The sequence below is a fragment of the Lytechinus variegatus genome, chromosome 3 (assembly GCF_018143015.1).
Source record: "Lytechinus variegatus isolate NC3 chromosome 3, Lvar_3.0, whole genome shotgun sequence".
Classification (NCBI taxonomy): Eukaryota; Metazoa; Echinodermata; class Echinoidea; order Temnopleuroida; family Toxopneustidae; genus Lytechinus; species Lytechinus variegatus.
In genome coordinates this window covers 72,522,889-72,550,861 of record NC_054742.1, presented here as the reverse complement: position 1 = coordinate 72,550,861, position 27,973 = coordinate 72,522,889, and the positions used below count along the sequence as shown (strand labels likewise).

The 27,973-nt window shown below is 35.1% G+C and overlaps 1 protein-coding gene across 1 annotated transcript; it reads right to left on the bottom strand.

Moving 5' to 3' along the window:
* Positions 1-27,959, bottom strand: LOC121411883 (CWF19-like protein 1). Its single transcript, XM_041604770.1, has 14 exons — positions 27,853-27,959; positions 20,918-21,002; positions 18,918-19,002; positions 17,299-17,400; positions 16,199-16,413; positions 15,307-15,507; positions 11,450-11,569; positions 9,716-9,905; positions 8,789-8,868; positions 7,477-7,569; positions 4,556-4,672; positions 3,932-4,045; positions 2,783-2,880; positions 1-1,944 (listed from the first exon to the last, which is right to left on the bottom strand). Exons 1-14 carry the CDS (start codon positions 27,873-27,875, stop codon positions 1,806-1,808), a joined length of 1,662 nt encoding a protein of 553 aa, XP_041460704.1. The 5' UTR covers positions 27,876-27,959; the 3' UTR covers positions 1-1,805.
* Positions 27,960-27,973: the final 14 nt, after the last annotated feature.

The following is a 27,973-nucleotide window of genomic DNA, read 5'->3' as shown; positions in this document are numbered from 1 at the left end:
AAAAAAACACCTATGTCATTTACTTCAATGTGTAAAAAAACACATAGAAACACATGCATATAGAGAAAGGAGCTAAACTGTGCCCAAACAGACATACATGTAATAGAGGAGCTCAATACTGAACAAAAAAGAGCTAAATACACTTAAATAATGCGCAGCTTCTGACCAAAAAAAAATTGTATTGTCCGATTCCATGCAGACGTTTATGGAAAGGTAAATGCAGAAAATAACAATGGGAGGATCTCCATGGCATTAGTGATTGCAATATTCAAATGCTCATAACTTTCTCATTATTTGTCTGATTTTTCTCAAACTTTCTTTCTTTGATTTTTCTGTTTTTACACAAGCCTACTTGTTCCAAAGGTTTCATTCCCCTTTAAATAGATGTTTGAGGACTTATTTTACATAGTGATTGGATATTAGAAAGCTACTGACAAAGACTATATACTGAAATTTTCAGCCTATTCCATGCTTCAGAAGGTGTTTTATACATGTTAAATAAAACAAAAATATGCAGATATTCTATTTTCACTGGGCACCCGAATGAATAAAAATCTGGTGTAAATCAGTCAATTTATCCGATAAAAAACATTTATAGAAGGTATCCTTCACATCAAAAGTCTTAAGAGGTACATGCATGAATGTAATCCAGTAATGAAATGGAATTCAATGACATTCGCTTTTGATTTACCAAAACCAAAGATGGGATTTAATTGTTTCGATAGCAAATTTTACCTAAAAAAAATAGATTTCAGTCTGCATTTTCACACATGTGTTTAAGATATCTCTTTTAATTTATCTAACAATGAATCAAAACTTTGAAAATTTATAACCTTCAGATTTAATACCAAAACTTAATGCAGGTTGTTGGTGCTTGATAAAGCTGTTTGTAATTTATGAGTAACTTTACCAACGACTGGTGACCCTTTCTTTGGAACTAAATAAACTCCATTGAGAATCTGGTGTGTGTTGATTAACCAAAAGAAAGGATCACCAGTCGTTTGTAAAGCCACTTGTAACTTACGAACAGCTTTATAAAACACCCACCAGGATTCACCAGTAAAAACAGTACTAGGACTATTTCTTTAAAATATGAAGGGGAAAACAAGGCAGTAGATATAGATTTGATATCCCCTCATGCTTTGTTAACGCATATCCTGGAAAATCCATCTGAGAGTGTGCCAATCTATCCTTACTCAATAGCATTACAGTGCGTATTAAATAAAGTTCCAAAAAGGAAATATTTGTTATATCTTTTCAACATGTAGGTATATACTGGTACAAGTCTCTTATAAGCAAATGAGAAAAAGGCTTGTCACAATAAAATCCACTTGAGTTTTAGTAGCACCACACAGTTTTAAAAAGATGATTAAAAATGACTTGCATGAAAAGTGAAAAGAGTTTTATGGATTAAAAATGGACGTACATTAAGTCCATTCAACACCTGGGTAACAAGCAGCACAGTGCAGACTGATGTTTTGCGTCGGCTTTCAGACAACGGGCAGCTACAGCATCCGTCTCATGAACAATAACAGAAGGCTTTGAAGGTCGCACGCCTGCAATGCCAGCATAGCCATTAAAAATCTTCTTCTGTGATAATCCAACAGATAAAAAAACTCCTGAATATCAGGCGATCGTCTCATCAACATCTGTTGTCTAACAAGTTGATCTGCTCGGTAGCACAGGTATCCAACGATTACCATGGTACATGTATCTGTTGGATAACGACATCTCATCAGTGTTGACAAACTGCATGAAATGGTTATCAGGACCACTATGAATCCTTGGAATACCACATGTCAATCTCAGAGATTAAAGTCAAACGGCTCAAACTGTTCTCTAAACGTCGAGACTAATTTCATCTCCTCTTCCTTGCTGATGCTACAGTTCTTCCAGTCCACTCTCTCAGGCAAGTCAAGCAATTCTTCAGCTGCCATCACCTCCCTGAAATGAAAGATAAATAGAAAAAGCAGAACTTTTCACTTCACAGATGTGCGCTAAATTAACTAAATACAGTCCCCAAGCTGATAATTTTCTATTCAGAGACTATTTGTAGGATTCTGATCAATCTGTTTACCAATTTACATATTTTATTGTTTTTTATGTTTTTTTAAATTTTGTTTTTTCAATGTTTTTCAATTATTCTGATCATAAAAAGGACCAAATTAATTTAATCAATAAAAATAGAAATAAAGATACATTTACAGAACTTTGGCTAAAGACAAAAAATTTGCATTGGATTTGTACAGGAATTCGCGTTTGAACAATTTTGGGTCCGACATAGACATACAAGTTGGGGGCCTTTTCTAGTTATAAATCTTACAAAATGCATTTAAAAGAAAGATTACTTCTGAACACATTGTACTGTTTCTAAATGTATCTTTTGTTTGATTGTCAAAAATGAATTACATAATCCCATAAATTAGCAATGCGATGGGAACATGAAAAAGTCACTGGGATTTTTTAATACATTCTATTTCTGAAAACACATATTATATATATTTTATTTTTTCAATTACATGAACTTAAAAAAAATGAAGCAATAGAAAGAGAAAATATTTCTGTTGCCAATTAGAAGAATATCAGCAAATCAAATCAATAATAATAACAGGATATTTACCCAGGGTAGACACTTCAGTTCTGAAACTGTTCTCCCAGCAGGCCCTGCTATTATTATTACCCCTGCTTTAAAAAATGTTTTGAATATACTTACAGTCATGATTGGGTAAGAAACATACATCTAAAATATAATCTATAAATTGATCCTTTCTGCTATAAATACCTGCCAAACTGTAGAGGAAAGAATTTCTTTATTCTGTGCAAGATCTTCTCTCCATCATTCAGCTCTGCATAGAAGTAGGGTGACCCTACAGACAAAATCTGAAATGAAAAATAGAAATGACTTATAACTTCATAGAAATCAGAAAAAATTTTTGCTTAAATCGTAGTTTTGATTAAAGGTACAAGAAAGTAGTTGCAGCAAACAATTATTTCATGAGAAAGTTTTAAATTTTTATTTTAGTCACCTATTATCATATCTATCTAGATCTGGTACATTAATGTAAACTTATCTTTGTGAAATCATGATATCTTAGCTCAAAACTGTAATTCTGATCACTAACACAGAAAAGCATATGTGGGACAGGACAGTGTATTGACATTGCTTGGAAAAATACCCAACATTTGATGGAATTCTGTGCTTATTTTGCTCATTTCTCAGCAATTACACATTTTCTTTGAGAGCCATTTGGCACATATATCCAAGCCATGGCGTAATTCCCTTCAGCAAGAAACTGATCCACAATGTGCTGCACTCAACCCAGGTGAGGTAAATGGGTACCGGTAGGAAGTAATTCCTTGAAAAGCTGTGTGCGCTATGAACGCCTAGCTTAGCCGGGTGAAATAGGAGCGCCTTGAGCACCTAACAAGGTGGATATGTGCGCAATATAAATACCCTATAGTATATTTTATTCATACATATGAACACTTGGGTGGTAATTTTATTCCAACTCAATTTGAAATCATTACCATAACTGGTATTTATCTTTAATCTTTTTTTTTTGATGGAGTAGGAGGAATTGCTAATATAGATAAATGCAAAAGGGCCCTTATAAAACAAAAATACAAATATTGCTCAGAGAGGCTGCTACTTATGAAGCAATGCCAAAATGAATTCAAAGTCTCAAAAATCATATAATGTCCAACAAACTTTTACTCAATAGGATTGTTAGATACTAAAATACAATTCACATTACTGACCCTCTACAAAAGCTTTAGTCATATTTTACACCCAAAAAAAATGCATCGACTATTATACGGACGACTGACCAATGAGATTACAGAATTCATCAGTACTGAATTATAGAAAAATGCTTTACTGTGAAATAATTTGATCCGACTTTAATGTAATATAAAGCTGCTATGTTTCTACCTGTTTTAGATCTGTGTGTTGAGGTATCTCAGCCAAGTCTAGCTTGTGTTCCTCTGCGATCCTGAAGAAAACCTCTTTGATGTCTTCTGCCTTCGACTTATTGACAGGAATGACCTGTAGGATTGTAATCATGTAAAACACTGAGAACCAACATTGCTTGCAAATACAAAACCATTGAAATACTGAAAACATAATCAGATTTTAGAATTGTATTGTGTGAACATATTTCTAAAGACATAGAGGTGATTAGAATTAGATGTTTCAAAATAGGATTTTTCAAATAAATTCATTTGCCGTGAAAATCACGAACAGTGTCATTTACAGCTTAATAGGGCCAATATGAACCCAAGTTCCATCAAATTAACTTGTAAATCAAAGAGTACTTGCTTGGCTTTGGCTGATCTATTTGGTATTTACAAATGTAAAGTATCCTCGATATAATGTATTCATTCTTCTTCATTTGATACATCTCTATTCATTGCATTAGGAGTATTTTATCATTAATAATTTTTTCTGGGAACTTAATTTTCAAGCTATGCTTTTTAATAGGTTCCTAATATTTCACATCAATCTATTACTTTGTAAAACAATTAGTGCAAATCAATTTACTAAACTTGATCATACCTGAAGCTGAAGATGCTGTGTTCTGAAATTCCTTTCGTATATGACACACGTCTTTCCTATTGATGAGTAGTACTTCCTCAACGCTGATTTGAACTGATCAAGTTCAGCCTGTACTTCCTGCAAAATAGGAGATTTACATGTAGGATTACTGTCATGCAAGATTTAAAACTAAATCATGATTCTCTAGAACCTTCTTTGGTATCTAAACTGGTAAATCAGCTAGATTACATGTTTGACTATGGATGGCAATATCAAAGTGTCATGGAAATCTTAGATATGAGCTGAAATCAGATTGTTATCATAAAATAATTAAGATCTCAATTTTCAGTATTTTCATGAACATTTTCTTTCCTTGACATCATTGTCAGACAAAAAAAAAAAGGATTATTCCTTTCCACCCAAATATTGAAAATCCTTATGAAATAGGTACGTCTTCATTTGTTTTTAATCTTTTTTTTATCAAGAGATGTCTTAAGGTTGACCATGTATTCTTTCATGGGAATGTGTTGGTCCTGAAAAAACCATCAATACTTCACGTTTTGACTAGTGTATTATTCATTCATTTTCATTTCATTTCATTTATTTTTCCACAAATCAATCAAAATACAAAGAAAAACATACAACTCATTCCGAAATAGTATGCATAATTACAATATAAAAGCAGATTCTAAGTGGATGGACCTAAAGTAAAGCAAAAGCTTGTTGTGGATAGGCAAATAATTTATGTGTAATCATTGATAGCTACAAATAATTATAGAAAAAATAGAGCTGAGCTCGGAGAAAGTTTTAACAAAATCTGGACAATGACGAAAACAGAGAACGTTACAAAGAACAGGGGCACACAGGTTACTAGACAAGACAAGGAGGACAAAACAAGACATAAAAGGAAAGAAAGAAGACCCGTCTATTATATTGCTGTTCACGATTGCGACGTTTAAGCATGACTTAAAATATTTTGACAGAATTGATCGTATGCCAGTGAAATAGTAGACGGGTCCTTTGTAAGGGTATCTGCAGCGGTAAATATGAATACATGTAATTCATTACAATGGTAAACATACGGACATAGTGAGGGGATGGAGCACCTGGCAGACGAGGAAAAGAAAAAAAACTTGATAGTTGCTAGGAGAGAAAAAGTATCAAATGACCGAAGCAAAACTAAGAAGAGGTATGTGGTTTTAAAGAGTTTCCCTGGCTAATAGGTGCCCAATCCACTCTCTGACCATCTTAAAAGTAATACGCAATTGAGTACAAATAGATAAATATATATTGTGTATTTAAAGCTTACAGTTGGGTTCTACGAGGAGTAATATTTTCTCAAAAGAGACGTTTTCAATTTTCTTTTAAATGCAGTTAAGCTAACAGATCTTTTTATATCGATATTGAGAGAATTCCAATATTTGGGACCTGAATAAATAATAGTATTGTGGGCAAATTTTGTTCTGGTTTTTGGAAGATGAAATGAAAATGCTTGGCATGTTGGATAGTCATGCAACTGGTTGTTTTTTATGAACATATAATTAAGTGCCGGAGGCAAGTCATTATTATTCAGTTAAAACATAAAAGAACCCAACTGCAGAAAGAAAATATCAGAAACTCTTAAAACACCCTTTTCTAAAAAGAGAGGACCTGTATGAGCCCGTATATGGGCATTGGAGATTATACGAATTGCTCTCTTTTGAATAACCAAGATTTTATCACGCAAGTTGAAGCTTACTAGAATTTCCCCAGGCAAGAATATCATAGTTTAAATACGGAAGTAATAAAGTGGAATATAACATTTGCATGATATTGAGTGGAAACATTGATTTAAGTTGATACATTATACCAGTATTTCTAGATAAAATTGAGCAAATGTGGTTTGTATGAATTTTCCAGGGGTGGTATTCTGAGATCCATTTTATCTCAGATAAAATAAAATATTTTATCTCCGTTAAAATCATTAAGATAAAATACCCTTAAAATCTCTCCGAATTGGTATTCTGAGAACCATTTTATCTTCATTTTATCTCTGTAAGACACACCTATTTTTTAATCAATATCCAATTAGAAATGCGCTTTTATAGCTCTCTCATATCACTCAACCAATTAAAATCCATTCCGCCAGGAGGTGTGGCAAAGGGGTGAGATTGCGTCAATTTATTAACTTCAAATACGCTTGCACTATACGCTTACGCGTCTTTGCGGAGATTTCATTTTAACAAAAAGGACAATACTCTCATCTTTTTTCGAAGTCTTTATCGCATCTTTTCAAGCATCACTTCAAAGACAATATTAGTCAAGAAAAGTCTTATGAAATACTCTCTGATTATACAGGAACAACGTTAAGGTGTTATTCTCAATAAATATATAATTTTTCTTCATTGTCATGTCACCATTTGGGGTTAATTCACCTAGAAATACTGGTGAAATCAACGTCGCAGAGATAAAATAGCCTCTACCCTCTTTTAAGTTTATTTTATTTTTTCTTCAAAGTAACAGGGGCGCAAGCACATCATCTGCGTTGCAATGGCCAGATACGCGATGGGTATGTGTACGCAGGCATTGTTCTGTTGCGTATCATCTGTAGATATGCAAGATAAAATTTATACGCAAGATAAAATCTAAAATTTTATCTGAGAGATAAAATGTCATCTCAGAATACCAATTTTGTTTTAAGAGATAAAATAAAATATTTTAAAGATAAAATGACCTCAGAATACCACCCCAGGTCATTATTGTCGTCATATCTCTGACAATACACTTGTTGAAACGTTGAGTTTTGTCAGTCATAACATTTCCAGGACCAACTAATACCCACAAAAGAATACATGGTGTAACATAAAACCACTACATTCTTCCTCCTTTGCCATTAAAACTTTTGGAAGTTATATAATTCTTAATTGAGTTAGGACTGAAAAATGTCTAAAAATTATTCTTACCTCTGTGAGATCTAACATGGATTGGTAATGGCCAATAGGAAGAATTAAGGTGTGGTCAGGAACAAGAGATCCCTTTGCTAAAGCCAAATAACACTGCATGAATGGGTAAAAATGTGGAAAAGAAAAACATTAAAAAGCATCTTGTAGTTTGAAAGTCCCTATGTCAACAGAAAAGGGATATGTTATTGACATCAATTACCTTGGGTCTTTATACTTTTTAAAGTTATGACATATCAAAAGCTAGTACACCATAAATCTGTGATATTTAACCACTGACACAGCAACAGCTAGCTACTGGTAATAATGAAAGTTATCACTATCATTACATCAAACTCCTGTTTGGAGAAAGACCACAGTTAACATTGCAAACTGCGGTTCTAGACCTCAATTTTCATTTGAAATCTCAATAACATTTCCAAGCCCTGATAAACCCTTCTTGGCCAGGTAATCCCTGTTGTTTCAATTTCACCTCCACAGGCCAGTAAATAAATGTTGAGCAAAGGACGAAATGATAAACAACAGCTGTGCTATTTCGTAAGACTTCTCTGCCTGTAGTAGGACCTTCAGGATGAAATTATTGTATTCGATATTTCATCACGTTTTCAAAGGCATATTGTATTCAGAAATCCAATGTTAGTCCATTTTCATTTTCGAACGAAGGAAATCGATCTCGAAATAAGGAAAGTAAGTAAATAAAATAACAGCATGCTTTGCAGGGACCGGGCTCGGGCTGTGTGTTATCTTCGGACCGAGGTCAAGAAACAGGTGTTTTGATACTTAAATATTATTGCTTGCTTGGGGCATGGATAGGTCCATGCTTGGGGCAGTGGGTTTGTCATACTTGGAGAATTGATTGAGGGATATTGGGGTATAGTGTTCTCAAATGGAGGTTTTCGTCATGATTACTTGTCCTAATTTCCAACACAGCCACAAATGTATAATTCTTTGTCTAATTTCCTTCAAACACTCACCATGCCATTTTTTCCATTTTCTCCACTTAAACATACCAAGTTATCAACAAGAATGGATTCTTGTTGGAACTCTTGTTGGAATGCTCCCCAGGGAGTGGAGAAAGTGCATTCATTGTGTGCAAGTATGCCAGGTCTGACGACTGGGGTAATAATAATGGCAATGTAAAGTGCTTAGAGACAAAATGTATTAACCGCTAAATAAATGTAAGTATGATTATTTATTATTAAATTAAGATTAACAGATTCTCCACTAGGTACACTGAAATCAATGACGGTCATTGCTAAAAATCTGAAATATACTGCAAACTTAAGATTTTTTGCTTCATTTAGTCAAGTCTTACCGATGTACCAATGCTAGCAACTAAATGTTTCTCAACTTTTGGGCTTCCAAGACAAAACCAACATGGACCAGTAGGTTGCGCTGTAACGGATAATAAAAAAAATAAAACAATAGCTCACTGATAAGCATTAAGTACAGATTAAATATCTAAATCTAATTTGCTACACTTGAATATTATGTCCAAAAGATGTTTAGTGGAATAGTAGGTTAGAAATCTTGATATCTGACACCCACTACTTCACAGGAAAATGAATAACATAGTATATGAGCTAATCTACTTCTTGGAATATTATAAGGCAACAAGTGGAATGCCTCTGGCAGTCTTGCCTGCATTACGTGATTCATTAGCTGCCACTGTTGGAAAAGCAGTGTCTACAGTCTCGCTCTGCTATGCAAGCGAGACAATAAAACCATCAACCCAGTTCAAACTGATAATCAGGTATTGGTAATTCTGGAAAAGGCTTTCTTCACCCTCATGACTAACAATTCATTTGTAGTTTAATATACTTATAACACTCTACATATATTTTTGTCGAGTAGAAAAACTGAAACTATTTATAGAGAGTTGAGACTTATGGTTTTTCTTCATATTATGTAACTGTCTATTTCTCTGCCTTTGACCATCGTGTTTTCTTTGACCGTCAAGGAGTCTATGACCATCATGTTGTCTATGACCATCATGTCTTTGATTATCTGATTTATTTATTTTCATTCATTTAAACTATACACATATCTGTGCATAGCAGGAGAACAGTGTGTGAAGACTTACGTTGCTTCTTTATTTTGTTTTATAACTGTCCATTCCTCTGCCTTTCATCGTCATGGTGCCTTGACCATCATGTCTTTGATTATCTGATTCATTAATTTTCATTCATTTAAACTATACACACATTTTTGCCAAAGAGAGGAACATTGTGCGAAGACTTACGTTGCTTCTTTATTTTGTGTTGTAACTGTCCATCTCTTTGCCTTTGACCGTCATGGTGTCTTTGACCATCATGTTGCCTATGACCGTCATGTTGTCTTTGATTGTCTGATTTATTACCCCCATGATGCCTCTTCTGACCTCTCTGACCTTGTTTCGACGGATCTCCTTTGGAAAAGAAGAACTGGTTCGTCTGGATTGAGAGATCATAATAATACAAAGTACGGACAGTGATTTTCCGCGATCGCGGAAAACGGACGGAATTCACGGAAAATGCTTTTTGAAACGGAAAGTGGCATTTCAAACGGAAAATCACGGAAAACGCATTTTCCCTCAAAATACACAGAATAGCAACAGAAATTACTCCAAAATCACAACAAAATGAGAATATTAAATGGCCACAAAACCCCAGAAAACACGATCTCACTTCGCTACAATCATGACAATTCACAAATCATGACTGCACCCGACATCAGCACACTCGATTGTACAGTACCCCACGCCCATACCCGGCCTGCCGGCCGGGTTGGGCTTCACTGCACTGTACCAAAGATCGTTCCAACTATGAACGGTCGTGTGTTGCTGCCCTCTACGTTTGAAGATGTAACAGCACGATATCGTGGTCTTAAAATCCAAGATGGCGGATCGGCAAAAGCCGTTGACTGATGATAACGATGTCAAAAAAAACCCAAATTATCGATGAAAAATCATTTCACCGTGAAATAATGCTAATGATGTGAGAGGTGAGGATGTATGCATGCTAAATGTCTTTGTAAAAATATTATTTACACCCGCATAGATCCGATTAGAACGGATTCTATTGTGTTGTTGGTACAGTAGCAGATACAAATTTTGGCCAGTGCGAGTGTATGCGCTTTGATTTTGCTATTCAATGTGTAAACGGAATTGTCACTTTTCCGTGTGTACAACGTCTATGGGGAAACGGAATTTCCGTTTTCTGACGTGCTGAAACGGAATTTGTGATTTTCTGAAACGGAAAAGGCCATTTTTTGAAACGGAAAATCACTGTCCCTAACAAAGGTACAGATTACAACAAATTTTATTTAATAGGGCATTAAAATGTGATGTCATCTAATTTTGTTTTGTGCATTTCAGCATCTTCAAACCATATTTTGGTACAGTTTATGAAAAAACAACTACTAAAAGCAGTAACGTCTACAACTTCTAGAAATAGTTGTTAGAAGAAATGGAGTGGACAAAAACTTGTTTAGTCTGGGGTTAAACCTAGGTTTAATTATCAGGATCTACTTAAAGATACAAAATGGCATGGAGAAACTCCTACCGACTCCTTTGTGACTTTTGTGATATGTCATAATGATGTCATGAGTTTGTCAATGGAAATCATCTGGGACTTTATTCTGACCATAAGCAAGATGAAATTGATTGAGTTAAATCAGTAAAAGGAGAAATAATGATACATTTATAAATTTTGGCCAAAAAAAAAACTAGTTACATTAGATTTGTACACAAATCCACGTGTCTGGGCAATTTCGGGTCTGCATGCACCTACAAAATGTTGCTCAAATTTATAACTGGGTACCCGGGGGTCACATTTTTGGTCTCAAAAGTTGCGAGAGACTTGAAAGTAAAAAGTCAGCGAGCGACGTGGTAAAAAAAAATTGCACAGCAGATTTATTGTAAAAATTCAAGGGCGGGGGGGCTGAATAAGTCCCCCTCTTAGTCTTATTAAAGTTAATATTAGCGACAGATTCTTACTTCCTTTGGTTCTTCTCTCTTAGACCAAGTGAAGGGACACTCCGTAACTTCCTCAGGTTGTTTGATCAATTCTTCTTGTTTTAACTTGTTCATCGGTGTGATATTGAATGCATACAGGTACTAGAAAAAGAAATACACACAAGACGAAATTATTTCACCAGTTGGGGATCATCGTATAATTTCACTTTGGTCACTGCTGGTGAAGCCTAAGTTCTATAGCATGGGTTCTAAATAAGTATTGTCAAAGGGACACATTTTATTATCAGAAATCTATACAGTGCCACTTTCCAACACGGGCAGTGAGCAAAGCTGCTATGGGGTTCAAGAGGCACTCTTCATGCCCCCTGGCGGGTCGAGGGGCAGAGCCCCAAAGTTTCTAAATATTAGGCTTTTTTAATGGCGCCAAACTGATAGAATACATGTACTTCAACATTCATCTAAATTCAACACAAATTATAAAGACAATGAAAAATATTATTTCCCATCCTTATTTTGGTGGGGGTCTTTGCAAGGAGTGATGAGCCACAAAAGTGGCTCGCAATCCACTGAGAACCCCTGTGCTATGGTAAGTTTGGACAGCATTTGTCCAAGTCATTTAAAAACTTCTCAACTAGTTCTTGATTCCTTCAGCACTAAACCAATAATACATCATAACTGGGTCTTTCCCGCAAGAATCCCACAACCACCTTTCCATTATCAATCTTCACATTTCAACATAGACAAAACAATGCAGGGAAAGTGGTTATGAAAAGATACATAATGCCTTAGAGCCAGATTCCTGCTGAAAAATGCAGCATAGACTTTTCACAAGTTGCCTTTCACCGGATATTTTTTTCGATTCCAATAGTCATGAATCTTGCAACCAGCGTTTAATTACCAATCCTCACATTTCATCATGGACAGAAACAATGAGGAATATTTTGAAAAGACACATTCAACAGGATTCCTGCTGAAATATACAGCATAGACTACAGACAAGTTGCAAAAATGCCAATGCACACTTTAAGGATGTTCCCTAGTTATGTTTGTGCGCATCCCTATTTGCACATATTTTGCACCATGCGCATTGACGTCACACTAGGTGAACAGGTAATTATTATTAGCAAGTGGTAGCAGCTAATTTCTTCAGTCATCCACACTCTAAAAGCAAATCTTGATGTGTTATTTTGCGAAGCTTTCGCTGACAATAATTTATGGACCAAATTTGTAAATGCCTCTACCTCTTCAGAATACCTCTTCTGTGCTGCGAAGTATGACAATATGACCTCGAGTTTGGTTAAATGGGAAAGTGAAGTAGAATTTCTCTATTTGTAGATACAAGAACTCTTCTTATTCATTTTTGTGTTATTAAAAGCACATTTTCTCCAACAAAAATGGTGATAGTTTGAAAACGAGCACATGAACCCCAATTTCTAATGTTCATACCTCTTTAGTATTTCGTAAAAATGACATGGGTTTTGAATAAAGTGCAGCATTTATTGTACTACCTAAACTTGTTAGATAAATTTCTATTTTTTAAATATGTTTTTGTTGTCTTTCACACCTTATTTTCAAAATTAAAGTGCTGCTACTCTTTACAGAGCAAACAAATTGCAAAATGAGTGGATTCTTTATCTTAAGTATACAGTTCCTAACTATAATGTAAAATTTGGCAAAAAAAAATAAAGCACATGGCCCATGTTAATTTTTGCATATTTGATATATTCAGGTGCTATAGAAACTCTGCTTAAAATTTGGTGAAAATGACAGGGATTTCATTTTAACTGTGGGATCCTTAAGACCAGTCTACAATCTGATGTTGGAACAATTTGCATTTTGCTTATTTTCTTTAATAATATGAAAAAAACAGAGTCTTTTCATTTGAGGTTCACATTAACTGTAGGAATACAAATACTGAATTTGGAATAATGGCAAGCCTAATTTTGGAGTACAGGTCAGTTTGGTCTCATATTGTTTCAAATCGTAGAGGATGGTATGATTGCTATGATGTCATTTAATTCACTTTAGCCCAAATTCACAAAGGTGGTTTTTAAAAATGTTGGTTGAACCCATGGTATATGATTGCCTGTATAAATTATGCTTAATTTACCTCGTATAATAAAATCATGTCCAATGCTAATGCTCTTTTATGTTTAATACAGTGTGCCAAATTAATGCATGTTGCCATGATTAAGTACACTATTTTATTAACAAGTCCACTGTTTTGAAGTAATGAGTCCATTGCTCAAAACAGTGGACTCATGAATAAAATAATGTACTTAACCATGGCAACAGGTGTCAACTTGGCGCAATGTGACAAAAGTGAGCATCAGTAGAGGACATCTTTCTATGTAAGCGGTAAATTAACCCTATCTAGGCCGGGGGGGGGCCTCGGAGGCCCCCCCCTCAACGAATCGCGCGATATTTTTGCCGTGCGAAATTTTTTGACCGCGCCGCTCGCTGACATTTTACTTTCAAGTCTTGCGCAACTTTTGAGACCAATTTTGCGTCACCCGGGTACGTGGTTCCGAAATTACGCAACATTATGTAAGTGCATGTCAGACCGGAAATTGCTCAAAAACGTGATTTCGTGTACAAAGTCAATGCAAATTGTGTTTTCAACCAAAATTCATAAATGAATGATTATTTTTAGTTTTTCTAGTCTAAATGTATTCATTTTATGCTTTTTATGATCAGAGAAGAGTCCCCAACAAATTTCATTGAAAAAACAGTGAAAAACAAAAGGTAAAAAAACAATGAAATACATAAGAAATAGCAAAAAACAATATAATACATAAGAAAATGATTTGATATCACAATTTTTTTCATGTACACTTGCTAAGGACACCACAAAGAGTTTCTATACCAAAAATTAGTACATTTAGAGCTTTATTTAGGGAGTTAGAGGGAAAAGTATGATTTCGCATACTAATTACGCATAAATTAGCATAATCACTTAATAGCGATTCGCATGAAATAAATTACTATACAATCTTGTAGATTATGCCCCAGGCAACCCGCGTGCCAATTTTCGGCGCGATCGCGCGGTCGACGGCCGAGATCTTAGGGGGGGGGCCTGGGAGGCCCCCCCCCCGGCCATAGGAACTCCCAAAATACCCCGGCCTAGATAGGGTTAAGTGAACCTATACATGAAATCTACATGAACCATGGGTTTGACAGATGGTTTTCTAAAACCTTTGTGAATTCGGGCTAAATTCAAAGGCCCAAATTTACAAAGGTGGTTTTCAAAACAGGAGGGTAGTCACAAATTTCAACATACGATGACATGGAACATTGCACAATAAGATGGTCCATGTCTCCATACTCGTACAGATGTTTAGATGTTTTAATCCAAAATCAGTTTTCACATCAATCGTAAGATGTGCAGTGGCATTTAGGTACTGTACCATTAGTCAGAATTGGGTCTTTCGTGGAGAAATCCCAAGTGTCTTTTCATTGCGTATCCTTGCATTCATCATGCATGCAAAACAATGGTGAATGTGAAAGATGCTTACCTTGCCAAAAGGCAATGCACGGTATTTTGGCAACGGCAATACCCACAATTCAACATTTTGATGATGTTAGTCTTAAATTTGTGCCCACAAGAAGGATGAATTATTTCAAACAATGTGAATGCAGTAAGATTCAACAGATTCCTGTTCTTGCATTACATATCAAAATGCCTTTCATAACTTGCTCACCACAGGCCAAACTATGAATTAATGAAAGGCTTGTCATAACCAATGCAAAATTTCTACAACAAATCCAATCCAAATCAAAATCCAGACTTACAATAAGGTTCCAATTTTCAAGGCTTTCTCATCAAAGTCATTGTTTGCTACGGCTACAAATGCTTAGCTTTAAGACAATTCTTTTACCTTCTTCTTTTCTGGATTTCCAACCTTGGCAAGGCCCAGGAATCTTGTGACATGCTTAGTGCTCTCTGCTAACACCTTGTGATTCCTGTACGGTGTCCTCTCGTAAAACGCACCCTGCATGCCAGCAAAGTGATAACGAGGTCTTAATGCCAAGACTAAGTCACCAAGTAGTGAGGATGTTTGAGCAGGTTTCACACTTTCCTGTGACAAAAAGCAATACAAATATTACAAGGTAAACATTGCCTTAAATGACTTCATTTAACAACTGAGCAAGTAATTATTTTTTAGACTTGTTTAATCAGCTTTCAATCTTAAAATTGGCAATGTTTGCATTTATTATTTTTTCCTATTAAAGTTAATTTAGAAAAAATATTGATTTATATACAGATTGTCTTCCAAAATTCAATATTTTCAAACTTTCATGTGACACCCCCCCTCCCCCACCACTGAATAACACACGCTGATGCACTGAAAACTAGCACAGTCCATATACATTATATATTTCTTTCTCTTATCTATATTTTATGACTTTTTTAGGGCTACGCATAAAAATTTTACAAAGCTACAATCAACTTTATGGGTTCATATACATAGTACAGATGTGGAAAACCCTTCAGCTCAAAAAGAACAATTATAAAAAGGTACAATTTGGACAGTGAAATTCAATTATGCCATGTAAGCTTAGATAAAAAGTAGAATGGATAATTTTACACAAACAGGGAGTTTGCTATGGTCAAAAATATGAATAAAATTCCCAATTTAAATTGAAAATTTGCATCCCTGAAGAAACTGACTTCGCAGCTGATAACATGTTCCAATTGATTGTAAAGTCATTCCGAACTTATAAACTGGCTTATCCCGTATGGTTCATGCCTGATAACTACAGACTTACTGCATCACGGGTATACTGGGTGACATTAGCTGGCCACTGTGATGTGAGAAGAACATCGACTCCTTTGAACTTGCTATTAGAGATGAGAGGCAACCCAAGCGCATCAATGTCTCCTCTGCTGAAGTGACAGCCATCATCGGGTCTGCCTGCAGACTCCAGCCCACTCAGGTATGCGATCTGCAGTCCTGCCGCAGTCGAGTAGATGCCACGCTTGCCTGATATGGGAAGAATAGCAATACTTAAGTTTTTAAAGGGAAAGTGTAAGATTTAAAAGGGAAGTGTTAAAGCAAATGTGTCCTGTAATAGTTAAGTAAAAAGCAGGAATGCCTCATTTCGGAAAAATAGTAATTCTTTTGTTCTTAAGGATAAGTGTCCTATTTTAAAGGAAAAGTGTCCACCTAGGGTAATACCATGCTTGCCTAATTTGGGAGGAATGATCATACTTTGATTTCAAAGGGAAGGTATCCTGGTACAGTTGGGTAAATACCATGATTCCCTAAAATGGAAGGAATTGTCATTTTAATATGAATAAACAAAACATGAATCCAGGGCATCATTACTTCAATTTATTGTGGAAATACAGAGCAAAGTTAAACTAACCAAACTATTACATGTACATTGGTTATTCATCCACCGGTTAAAATCAAGCCTAATCAGGTAAGGCATTTCACTTTATCTGAAATGTTTTGCATAACAATTTCATTTGTGGGTCTGTATTGGGAGGGGGTGGGGGGTCTATATTACCCACTTTTCAGAGAGCTCCAACTCTACATACAATTGTTGAATTTCATTTCCCAGCCATGGCGTAATTTCCTTCAGCAAGAAACTAATCCGCAATGTGCTGCACTCAACCCAGGTGAGGTAAATGGGTACCAGTAGGAAGTAATTCCTTAAAAAGCTGTGTGCGCTATGAACGCCTAGATTAGCCGGGTAATATAGGAGCGCCTTGAGCACCTAACAAGGTGGATATGTGCGCAATATAAATACCCTATATTATCATTATTATTATAATGGTATGAATGCATGTGCAACCTTAGGGTGCAAATGGAAAGTAAAATATTCACTCAAAATTAAAGTATTTTTATTCCATGTTTTCTTACCTAGAAAGGTTAAGTTTTCACATACATCTCCTCCTTCTTGGTTATCAAAGAAAAGGGCGTGATCTGGGTGGTTGGGCCCAAGTATGTAGGTAGGTAGAGGCACTGCAAGAAATTTCAAACAAGATGAAGGATTAGCATCAAAACAAAAACAACCACACATAAACAAGATAAGTAAATACATGTAAATCTCACTGAGGTCAAAGACTTGAACTAAAAACTTTGACATTTTACACCTATTCTATTCTAAAGAGGACATGGGTTACTTTCAATTTGAGAGTTGGTCGAATCCATCAGAGTAAACTGAAAGCTTATAAAGTGCCTTTTCATAATGTGTGAAAAAATCATAGACCCATGTTCTGCATTCCATTTCAACTTAAAGGAGAATGAAACCATTGGAACAAGATAGCTTGTGTGAAAACAGAAAAAATCAAAGAAACAGATCAACGAAAGTTTGAGAAAAATCGGACAAATAATGACAAAGTTATGAGCATTTGAATATTGCGATCACTAATGCTATGGAGATAGCAAATTGGCAATGCGACAAAGATGTGTGATGTCACTTGTGAACAACTCTCCCCATTACTTCAGTATATATTTCACTAGAATTGCCTCTTTTATCACATCTATCCATAAATCATGTGTTCTGTCTACATGAGGGCATGTAATGCATATTTTTTAAGAATACATCATGGATAAAGAGTTTGTATCATCATAAGAAAAAGCAAAAAGAGACATTTTGAGGGTATTTTATAGTCCACCAAAGGGAAAGTTGTTCATCAGTGACATCACACATCCTTGTTGCATTGCCAATGTGAGGATCTCCATAGCATTAGTGATTGCAATATTCAAATGCTCATAACTTTCTCATTATTTGTCCGATTTTTCTCAAACTTTCTTTATTCTTATTCTTTGATTTTTCTGCTTCTACACAAGCCTATTTGTTCCAAAGGTTTCATTCCCCTTTAAACCATGGTCTAAAGTCGTGATTTAACTATAATGGATAGCCAAAAATTATTAATCTCATTAACCTTTGTGTAACAGGGCCATGGACCAGAGAAAGTCAGGGCCATTGGGAAGCATATCACAAAACTAGTAGTCATCAATTTTTTACAGACTGATGTTCAAATACTTGCATATGATTGGTTGAAACCAAGTATGTCAATGTAAATCATAGACTACCAAACACTCCCAAGAATTTGTTATTAAAACAAATTACTTGAAATCTGTTCAAAATGTTGCATTTTATAGCCAAGAGAATGACAGTCTACTGTGTTATTTTATGGATCCCCTCAGACGAACATTTTTTTTTGGAGAACTTATAAATAAATTACTACAGACCAAATAGGTCACTATGCAAATCAACATCTGGTAACTTCTTAATTCCAAATACTACAAAAACTAGGTTGAAAGATCATTTGCTCATGCATTACACACACTGCAGAAATGACAATTTGCTCCTTTTTTATTATTGTCATCATTACAACAAAAAACCTAAAAAAAACATCCATTAACTTGTTATCAGTCACAAATCTAATGACAACAGGCCCTAGTTTTACTGGTCAAATACTGTACAATGCATGTTGTCAAGAATTTTTTAAAGCATCGAGATTGAGTTTTACCTTTCAGTTCTCCAGACTGGAGCAACTTCCAATCCGCTAGAGCGGTCTCACTTGTCCCATAGAAATTTCCTACGCACAATAGCATCTGAGGGTGAAACAAAAAGAGATACAATAATTACTCATCTATAATTCTTGCTGCAATGCTTCCCAGAGTGGAGAAACTGTAAATTGTGAGCAGGTGAATCTCACTTGAACAATTGAGTGTAACAAAAAGATATCAATTTCCATTTTTTTCTGATGGAATGCTGTTCAGGGAGTAAAGAAACTGCATATTTTGTTGTATGTGGCTAGTACATTTCAGTTTATACATGTATATCTCCATTTCAAATACAACATAGCAATTAACATATGCATACTCAGTCAGTCGGCAAGCCCCTATGTTAATGAGCAAATGAGCAAGATTTATCCAAGTCCTCTCGTGGCTGAATTCATGTCCCTGCAAAATCTTGTGATTGTGAGACTTTCTTTCTCAAAGAATTCAACCACTTTCTCCTTGAGTAATATTGTTTATTTTGGACCATGGTAAAGAGTAAATGTTACTCTTTTATATTGGTCATTTCTTTTGAATGAAATATTTTGATAAATAAGTGAATTTTTTACCTGAAAAGATGCATCAAACAGTATTTCCTTCCTCTGTTTTCACTTGCAAATTGCACAACAATATGTGTTTTAGGCACAAACATTATTTATATCATCAGAAAGGTCAAACTCTATACATGTACTTTCTTACAATGTCACTCTTGATATGTGGCATCTTTTAGATGGGTCAGCAGCCAGCTTTTTCCATCAAGATGCAAGACGAGATTTCTGAAATTTCTGAGTAACATAGAATCCAGAGTTCTGATTGGCTGAACAATGTTTTCAAAACTACAGGCTCGGGTAATTTGAAGAGATCACCACATGGTGAGTGTGACCTTGCAGAGGCTCGGTGTGGGGAACATTAGAATTTGCATGGGTGTGTGGTCTTTATGACCAATCAGAGCGCAGTATTCTTCTTTTTTAACTGCTAAATGTACTTGGCCTATGAAAAGCTGGCTGCTGACCCATCTAAAATACATCTTCTTATAAAAGTTATATTATATTAAAGCTTAGATCTTCAGCTTATCATGATCTAAAAATCATTTGTGCTCAAACAGAAATTAAGTGTGAAAACAACAACTTTTGTTGCATGAAAAAATTATTTTGTTTCATGTTTTAAATCAAAATTTTTCCCTATATCAAAACATCCTTTAAAAATCCAAACACATGACCTAAAAGAATGATTCTTCTTCTTTACAAAGATAAAAAAACATTAAATTTGGTCAATATTTAGAGCAACAAATGCAATGGCCGAATGAAAAGAGGTGTTTTTAGTTCGCACCAAGCTCATTAACAATGCAAATTCCTCTAGTCATGAATATCACTTGGATAAAAAAAGCTACTTTTTCAGGGCTTGCCAACTGACTGTACTCTTTATATGAATATACATTATACAAACCAGAATAAATAATGCTTCAATTTATGAATAACATAGGATAGTCATCACAATATAAATTAAGGCTTCTTGCAATATATATAAATTTAGATTGTATAAAACAAATCATGGGATCCAATGACCAAGGAGTAATAATATCTGTAAGTGCATAGCACTTTGATATATTACATGTTATCAAATATCGATATTCTCATTTTAATTGCATCTTTCTGTAGTTTGCTATAGACCACAATGACGTTATAAAACTTATTGCATTGAGAGAGAGAACATATTGCGTACCGTACCTCATTACACAAATGTATATTAAGCTGATAAATAATAGATGAGCTAATTATACAGAACATTAATAATCCTACTTTGACAATAATACATGATGATAAAATATGAGCACAAGAAGCAGGCATAATGTGCACATTTCAAGATGGATTTATGGGATTGTTCAGATTATTCCCCAATATTCAACAGAGTATTAAAAAAAAGAGCAGGAACTATTTTGTTTTGAAGAGAAATGTAATTTATCACTTGCCTCAAATGGACCTGCTTTCTTCACAACATTTCGTACTCTCGAAAACAGTTGTGAAAATCTTCCTTCCACGTCACCACAAGCAAGGCTGTAATCACAGAGATAATTGAAAGAAATCATTCAATAAATGTACTTTAAAATACATCTTCCATGTACAATTATGAAAGTACAGATGGGGGTTTCACAAAGCTGTTCGTAAGTTACAAGTGATTTTACGCACAACAAGAGTTACAATTGATCCAATCGATCTTAACGCTATGGAAATCAATGTGTCATAATTTTTTCTTCTCTAGGAAATTTGCATAATGTCCTTTGAAAACAAAGAGAAGCATAATGAATTGTCAAGAAAACAGTTAATGTATGAATATACCTCATAAATAGTAGATATTTTGAAGAAACCTGTATTTTATATGTTGACTTTGCTGGCTTTCCATAGTTGCGATTGATTGAATCAATCATAACTCTTTGTAAGATGGGGCCCTGGTGGCCCTTTTTTGTGTGTATGATACATAGTGGATCCATCAATTTTCTCAGATCTTTAGTGTTTATAATAATTTGCTTACTATGTTTTATATGAAAATAAATATCATATATTGTACCTACCTAAATGTATATTATTTGCATTACTAGTTTGCAAATGTCATCGTAATTTTGCTAAACCATTTTATTTGGTTTATTGAAAATGAAGAAATGGTTTATTGAAAATGAAATAAAGCAATTTATATTTCAATTCTTTATCCTGTATGATAAGTTTGTGTTAAAAACAAATGTTAGAGAATCCCAAAATGAGATGCACTCCTTCAAGCAGAGTGTTGAGTGTAGATAACAACACTACAATGATTGGTGAGCCCAGAGAAACAAACTTTATTGAATGCAATATTTTATCACCTGACTTCACTATCTAAAAACATGGCAGAACTTGAATACTTTAAAAATGTTCATTTTCTGGTGGGGTCCACTATTTGATTTCTGAGCACCACTATACATTCCTTAGCACCTACATGTAAGAATATGTTCCAGTCGTGCACTAAGTCTTTACAACCAGCTTAATGATACACCGATCAGGTACATGAATGATTAATGATTTAAACTTCCTTTCCAGGAGACTGTACCATTGATATTAACAAATATCCCAGAGCTATAGATATCCAAAAATGTTAACATCATTGAACGATACGGCCGCTTGCGTCGCGTAACATTGGGAAGAATAGGAAACAAGATGGCGGCGTAAACATCGGGCAAGTCTCTTCCATCTTTTCATATTTTTTTATAAATTCTTGTTTAAAAATAAAATCCATAGAGTAGAAATGTTAGAAATGAAGTTGTATCCCATGTACATGATTTAGGGCTAGATCTTTTAGAAAGTAGAAATCTCAGGGGCGAAAGTTTCAGGTTTTTTGGTGGTACACGCAAATGGATAGAAAGACCTGGCTTCGTTGAGAGTTACCTTACGTTAGTAAATGATTTTTACTGTCTAGAAGCCTCTTGGCTATGGAAACCGGGCATGAAACTGTAAATTTTGCTTAAATTTAAAAAAACAGTTTTAAATCGCGACCTATAAAACATTAGTTCGCTTATATACGTTGGCTGTATGTACAGGCCTCCAAGCTCTTCAGTCAGTCTATGCATTGGTGAGTAGAGCCAAGGTAGTTCACGGAACAACCAAAATACAGAGACTGAAGCTTTTGGTCTAAACTTAGGCAGCTTGCAGGATTTTTTTTTTTTTTTCATTTAATTTCAAATCAACTTTTTTGCTGTAATGCTGGGGTGGACTTGTTTAAATTGAGGATTTGTGAGGTGTCAAGCTTTTCCACTCTAGGCGACACCGCAATACTTACCCGTGTTAAGAAACTGGGACTCCACTCACGCGCATTTGGGCCGCCCTAGCTTAGAACTAAGCTTTCTTTCCGTAAAAAAAAATTATTCTTATGATTAAATAAATATTAATTAATACATGAATACTGTTAAATCGGTACTCACCGGTTCTCTTCTTGAATTTTCTGCCAATTTCCCACGCTGCTGGCTGCAATTCCGCGGTAAATTTCGTCGCCATAGAGAGCTGTTCATGCAACGTTATTTATAAATGGAGCGCCCTTTACGAGAGTTGTTAATGCCGCGGAGAAATCGTTAGGCATTTTGGCCTGTGTTCAAGGCGTAGCTGTTCTATTTTTTTTTATAAAATTATGTGTGAGATCGAAATCTCAGCGAGTAAACACTCTTCCAATATGGAAGAGTGTATACTCGCTGTGATATGATCCCGATAGGGAGGCGCAACACCCCCACCCACATGGGCGCAAACCCCAGGGCCGGGGGACATGTCCCCTCACCCAAAATAGTAGGGGGCACATTATGAAATGTCCCCCTACTATTTTTGGTCATGTCGTTCAAATTCGAAATGTATTTGGAAGAGACGATCTTACTTTTGGCATGCCCCCTTTTTTTGCTTGTTTGCTTGTCAATTTCTTTTGGTCAAGATGACCTTCTTTAGAGGGTGATAAACCTTCTTTTTTTGTTTGTTTTTTGCTTGTCAAATTTTCCAGCCCCTGGTCCCCCTACCTTTGGGGAGAGATTTCCGCCCTTGCAAGTAGACATATACTCTTGATATTGTTTGCGAATCTGCACGGGCGTCGATCGAGGGCTGGGGATGAGGAAAAGCGGTGAGACGAGAAAAAAAAATAGAACTTAGAAGGGGAAAGGCGACAGAAAAAAAGTGAACGAAAGAAAAATTAATGGAAAATAAAAGGGAAGAGTAAATAGGGAGAAATGTGATGGGTAAAATAAATTATGGGAAAAGAGGACAGAAAAAAAGTGAACGAAAGAAAAATTAATGGAAAATAAAAGGGAGGAGAAAATAGGAGAAATGTGATGCGTAAACAAAATTATGGGGAAAGATTCTGGACGCACTATTCATGTTTTATCATGAAAAGGATAAGTTATTTATCCGCGAGCAGACACTTTTTGATATTGTGATCTGAAACCGGATAATGATTTAAATAGAGAACAATCTGCGTATCTGAATTAACGTGTGTTTTAGATTTCGACCTAGAATTTGGGTATTCTAAGTAACTTTCTTATCATGAAAATCAATAAAGAGAGCGCAAAGCGCGAGCTAAAAATATATGATATAACAAAGGGTGAATTTAAGCTCTGTAATGCAAACACTTTGTGGGAAAATTGTGAATTGTGATGGATCACAGTTAAAAAAGAGCTGATGTATTTTATTTTTATTACTTTGAGTTTTTACATAGGACCGGAACATGCTATGAGGGCATTATGTCATCATATGAAATTGATGACCATCTTCCTATTTCTCTCGCATGGGAGCGCGAAATGTGTTATTTTTATGGCCTGAAAACTGGACATTTAAAGCACTTTGTAATTATGCATAAGAGGCATTATATATCTATCAATGCGAGCAGAAATCGCGAGTCGAAGTTTTTGATAAACTGTCATCAAATTAGTTTGATTTAGAATTAATATTGGGATATACATAACCGACTAATCCAAATGCTATAGCGTGCGGCGCTAGCTGATACGTTTTAACAATCTGACCTGAATAGGGAACTTTTTGAGAACTTTATGGAATACAGGAAAATAATACGTACCTGAAAATTCAAATTTTGCGAGCGCGCAGCGCAAGCAGAAAATGATAATGTTCAGATGATATCACAGACATTTTTACAGAGCACTTTTTAAAAATCAATTTGTAAATGAAACAAAATAATGAAAGTTCAATTTCCCAGCTGAAATATGTTTTGTATAATGACTTCAAAGTTTGATTTTTCAAGCTCCATATTGAGCAAGATATGCAAATACCCTAAAAGACAATAAGGCGCGAAGCGCGAGCGAAAATTTTTTATCCTAACAAATAGATTTAAAAAAAAATTATTTTCAGAGTCTTCCCCTAATGTTATTTCATTTAATCATGTTCCTCCTCTTATGTTTGCCTTTCTTCTTTTTTCCTCTCTTTTCCCTTCCTTTTTTTTTTCCTTTCTTTTTTTTCTTTTTTTTGCTCCGCCAATAGGGGGGCCGGGCCCCTCGGCCCCCCTGGATCCGCCTATGTTAGCGGTTGTAGGTATAAATCGCGCTCTAACGCTCTAAAACTGTGTTCTTTATCAAAAAAAGTGCTTTCATATTCATTTTGTTCGCAAAAGAATATAAAGTTAATTTCAATCATTGTATATAGTTATCCTGTTTATGATAAAAATACTTAGAAATTGGGTTAGGTTAGGGTTATCAAATTATCAGGGCAGAAAATTATATTTTTTTCTCATTTTGCGCGTCGAGCTGGCACTATTTGATCTGTATTATGTTTTTGATGACATTCATTGTATTCACAACAATAATTATTAACATTGCGCACGCGCCGTGCGCCGCATGAATTATGTAGATCAGGTGAATAACTTACCGCTACACACGAGCAGTTGCTCTATATATTCTATGTAATATAATATATAGAGCAACTGCCCATTTTTAATGGTCCATAATATACCCACTTTCTTCTTTTTTTGGAACGAGTATGAATTTATCTACTGATATACTGAATGTACAATAAAAGTCATTATCATGTATTTCTTGGCATTTCATTTACTTTTTTTACCATAATTATATCACACAGCTGTTCGCATAGGCCTACGCCGTCACAAATAACAAAACAAAATCTCACTTTTTTTCTTTTTTGGTGGGGGATAGATTTTCCATACGCATACGTACAATTTTTCAAATTATTTTTTTCTGCTATTTTCATAATAAACTTTAAATGATTTCGCCTTTGCACTATTATTTTTTTTAAGACAAAATTACATCATCATCATATCATCGTCACCAACTTCATTCTCATCTTTATCACCACTACCACCATCATTATTATCATCATCATCATCATCACCGCCACCATCACCACCACTATCATCTTCACCAAGATAAATCCTGCTTTTTTTCTTCCTATTTTCCTCTTTTTAGAGGGCACACCACCACGCCCCCTTACTGGATATCCGCCTCTAACGTTTGTTGTTGTATATAAGTTGGCGGATGCCTCATGAAATGAAATAATATAAAATAAAGGAAAGGGAAACTAATTAGAAAAAGGACTGAGGAGAAGAAAAAAGAAAGCCAAACAAACAAGAAAAAACAATATCAAAATTTTTGTTGTAAAGTCTTCTACGTCAGTTTAATAATTATGTTTTCAATGAAATGAGAACATAAAAAAATGAAACAAGTAAGATGGGCTATACATCGTAGCAAAGAAATAGAGGGAAGCTCCGAGACAATAAAAAGGGTGAGAAAAAGAAAAGACTTTGAAATACTCACAACACGAGCATAATAAAAAAAATTGGAATAAGCAAGGACAAGTAGCTGAGGGACACCCCCCCCCCCCCCTCTCTCTCTAGTTATTTATGTATCAAACTCGCATACACAAGAATTTCTTACTAATCAAAATATTGCGAGCAAAAAGCACGAGCTGACATTTTTTTAATATTCAAAACTGATAGAGAGACACATTTTAAACAATTCATGAATCATAATAATTATACAACTAGCTTACCAATCGAATCATTCGATTGCGACAAATGATCTGAGAATTAATGCTTTTAGGAATTCATTAAATTAAAGCAAAGTATCTCAACATTAAAATAATTAAGGCGGGCGCAAGGTATCAGCTACTACACCGATAATTTTTTTTTTGACATTTGAAGTATTTTCGGTAATCATGAAAAAGATCGGATATTTCATGAAAGCTCAAATCCCGAAGAGCGGAATATTTTTATTAATTGACTTTTTAAAAAAATGTTCTAAGCCCCATTTAATATTTGATTATAAGTCGATGCATTAAAAGCTGAAAAAATAAAGTATTTTGTGTTCCTCTATCATAATTGTCTTTCTCTTTAACCCTGGTTCTTTTTTTCTGGGGGAAGCATTTTGGTTAAAAAAAGAGAAAAAAGATAATTGCTGGCTTGTGGACGCCCGGTGTGGACGGTGGTAGGGACACCCCCCCCCCCCGTAGTTACGCCAATATGGGACCAAATGATCCTAAATGTCCGAGGCGAAACTTGTGCAATCAAACGTTATTTCTGAATAAATTAAAGCTTGCGCTGTTCAACTTCAATCTCTTTCAGCTAAATTTGCGATGAACGCTGCGTTATGAAATATATAATTATCAACATCTGGCGAAAAGAATAACCGACCGATCACCTGACGAGAACGCGTATACGTGATCTGCATATCAGGTCCGATCGAGAGTCAGAAGTGAAGGACAACTGCCAAGAAAATCAGGAAAAAGTCGTCAAAATGTAAGTTCCCCTTCATTTCTTTCAATTTTTTGTTACTTATTGAAGCATTAATGTATCATTAAAGCAAAATTTCAACAAAAGCCTCAAATTTAGCTAGTACTTTTGTTGAAATTACAATAAATTTAGATCCACATAAATCTCTAACCCAATTTTAGCACTGATGTCGCCTATGAGGTCCATACATGTAATGTTTGGACCTCATTGGTACTAGGAGTGAGCTTTTCTTGACTCACACGGCCTGGTATATACTGATTTTGATGTACATAGACATAGTGGCGGTGCCATAAAATGATAAATCAAGATCAAGACTCAAGAGGACTGTATTTAACGGAAGAAGAGGAACGATTACACCAGACCTCTCTCTCTCTGTTCTCATCCCTCCGCTTGGTTCGGAGATCGTCGGGTCCAACCCGCATGTGATGTATATGTATCTTGACCGACATTTATGTCAACGTCTGGGACTACAACATGACCAAAAATCAAAATTAATCAAAATCATCATGTGCTTGATTTAAAACAGAGGTAACATTGCAACAAAAAATGTAATAATAGTACATTTAAAAGGGTGTAAAAAAGGAAGGATGTTACAGTCTTATCATTCTCTCAATTTATATTGGTCTGAGATGTAAAAGCATGTTAGAAACTCACATTTTAAGAGGGGATTGTGCCATGTTCGTTCCTCAGTTCAGCGTAATCAACCAATAATAGTGTCGCCGAAATGTCCAATCGCAAAGAAGAAAAAACAATCAACATGTCCGATATGCTCTCT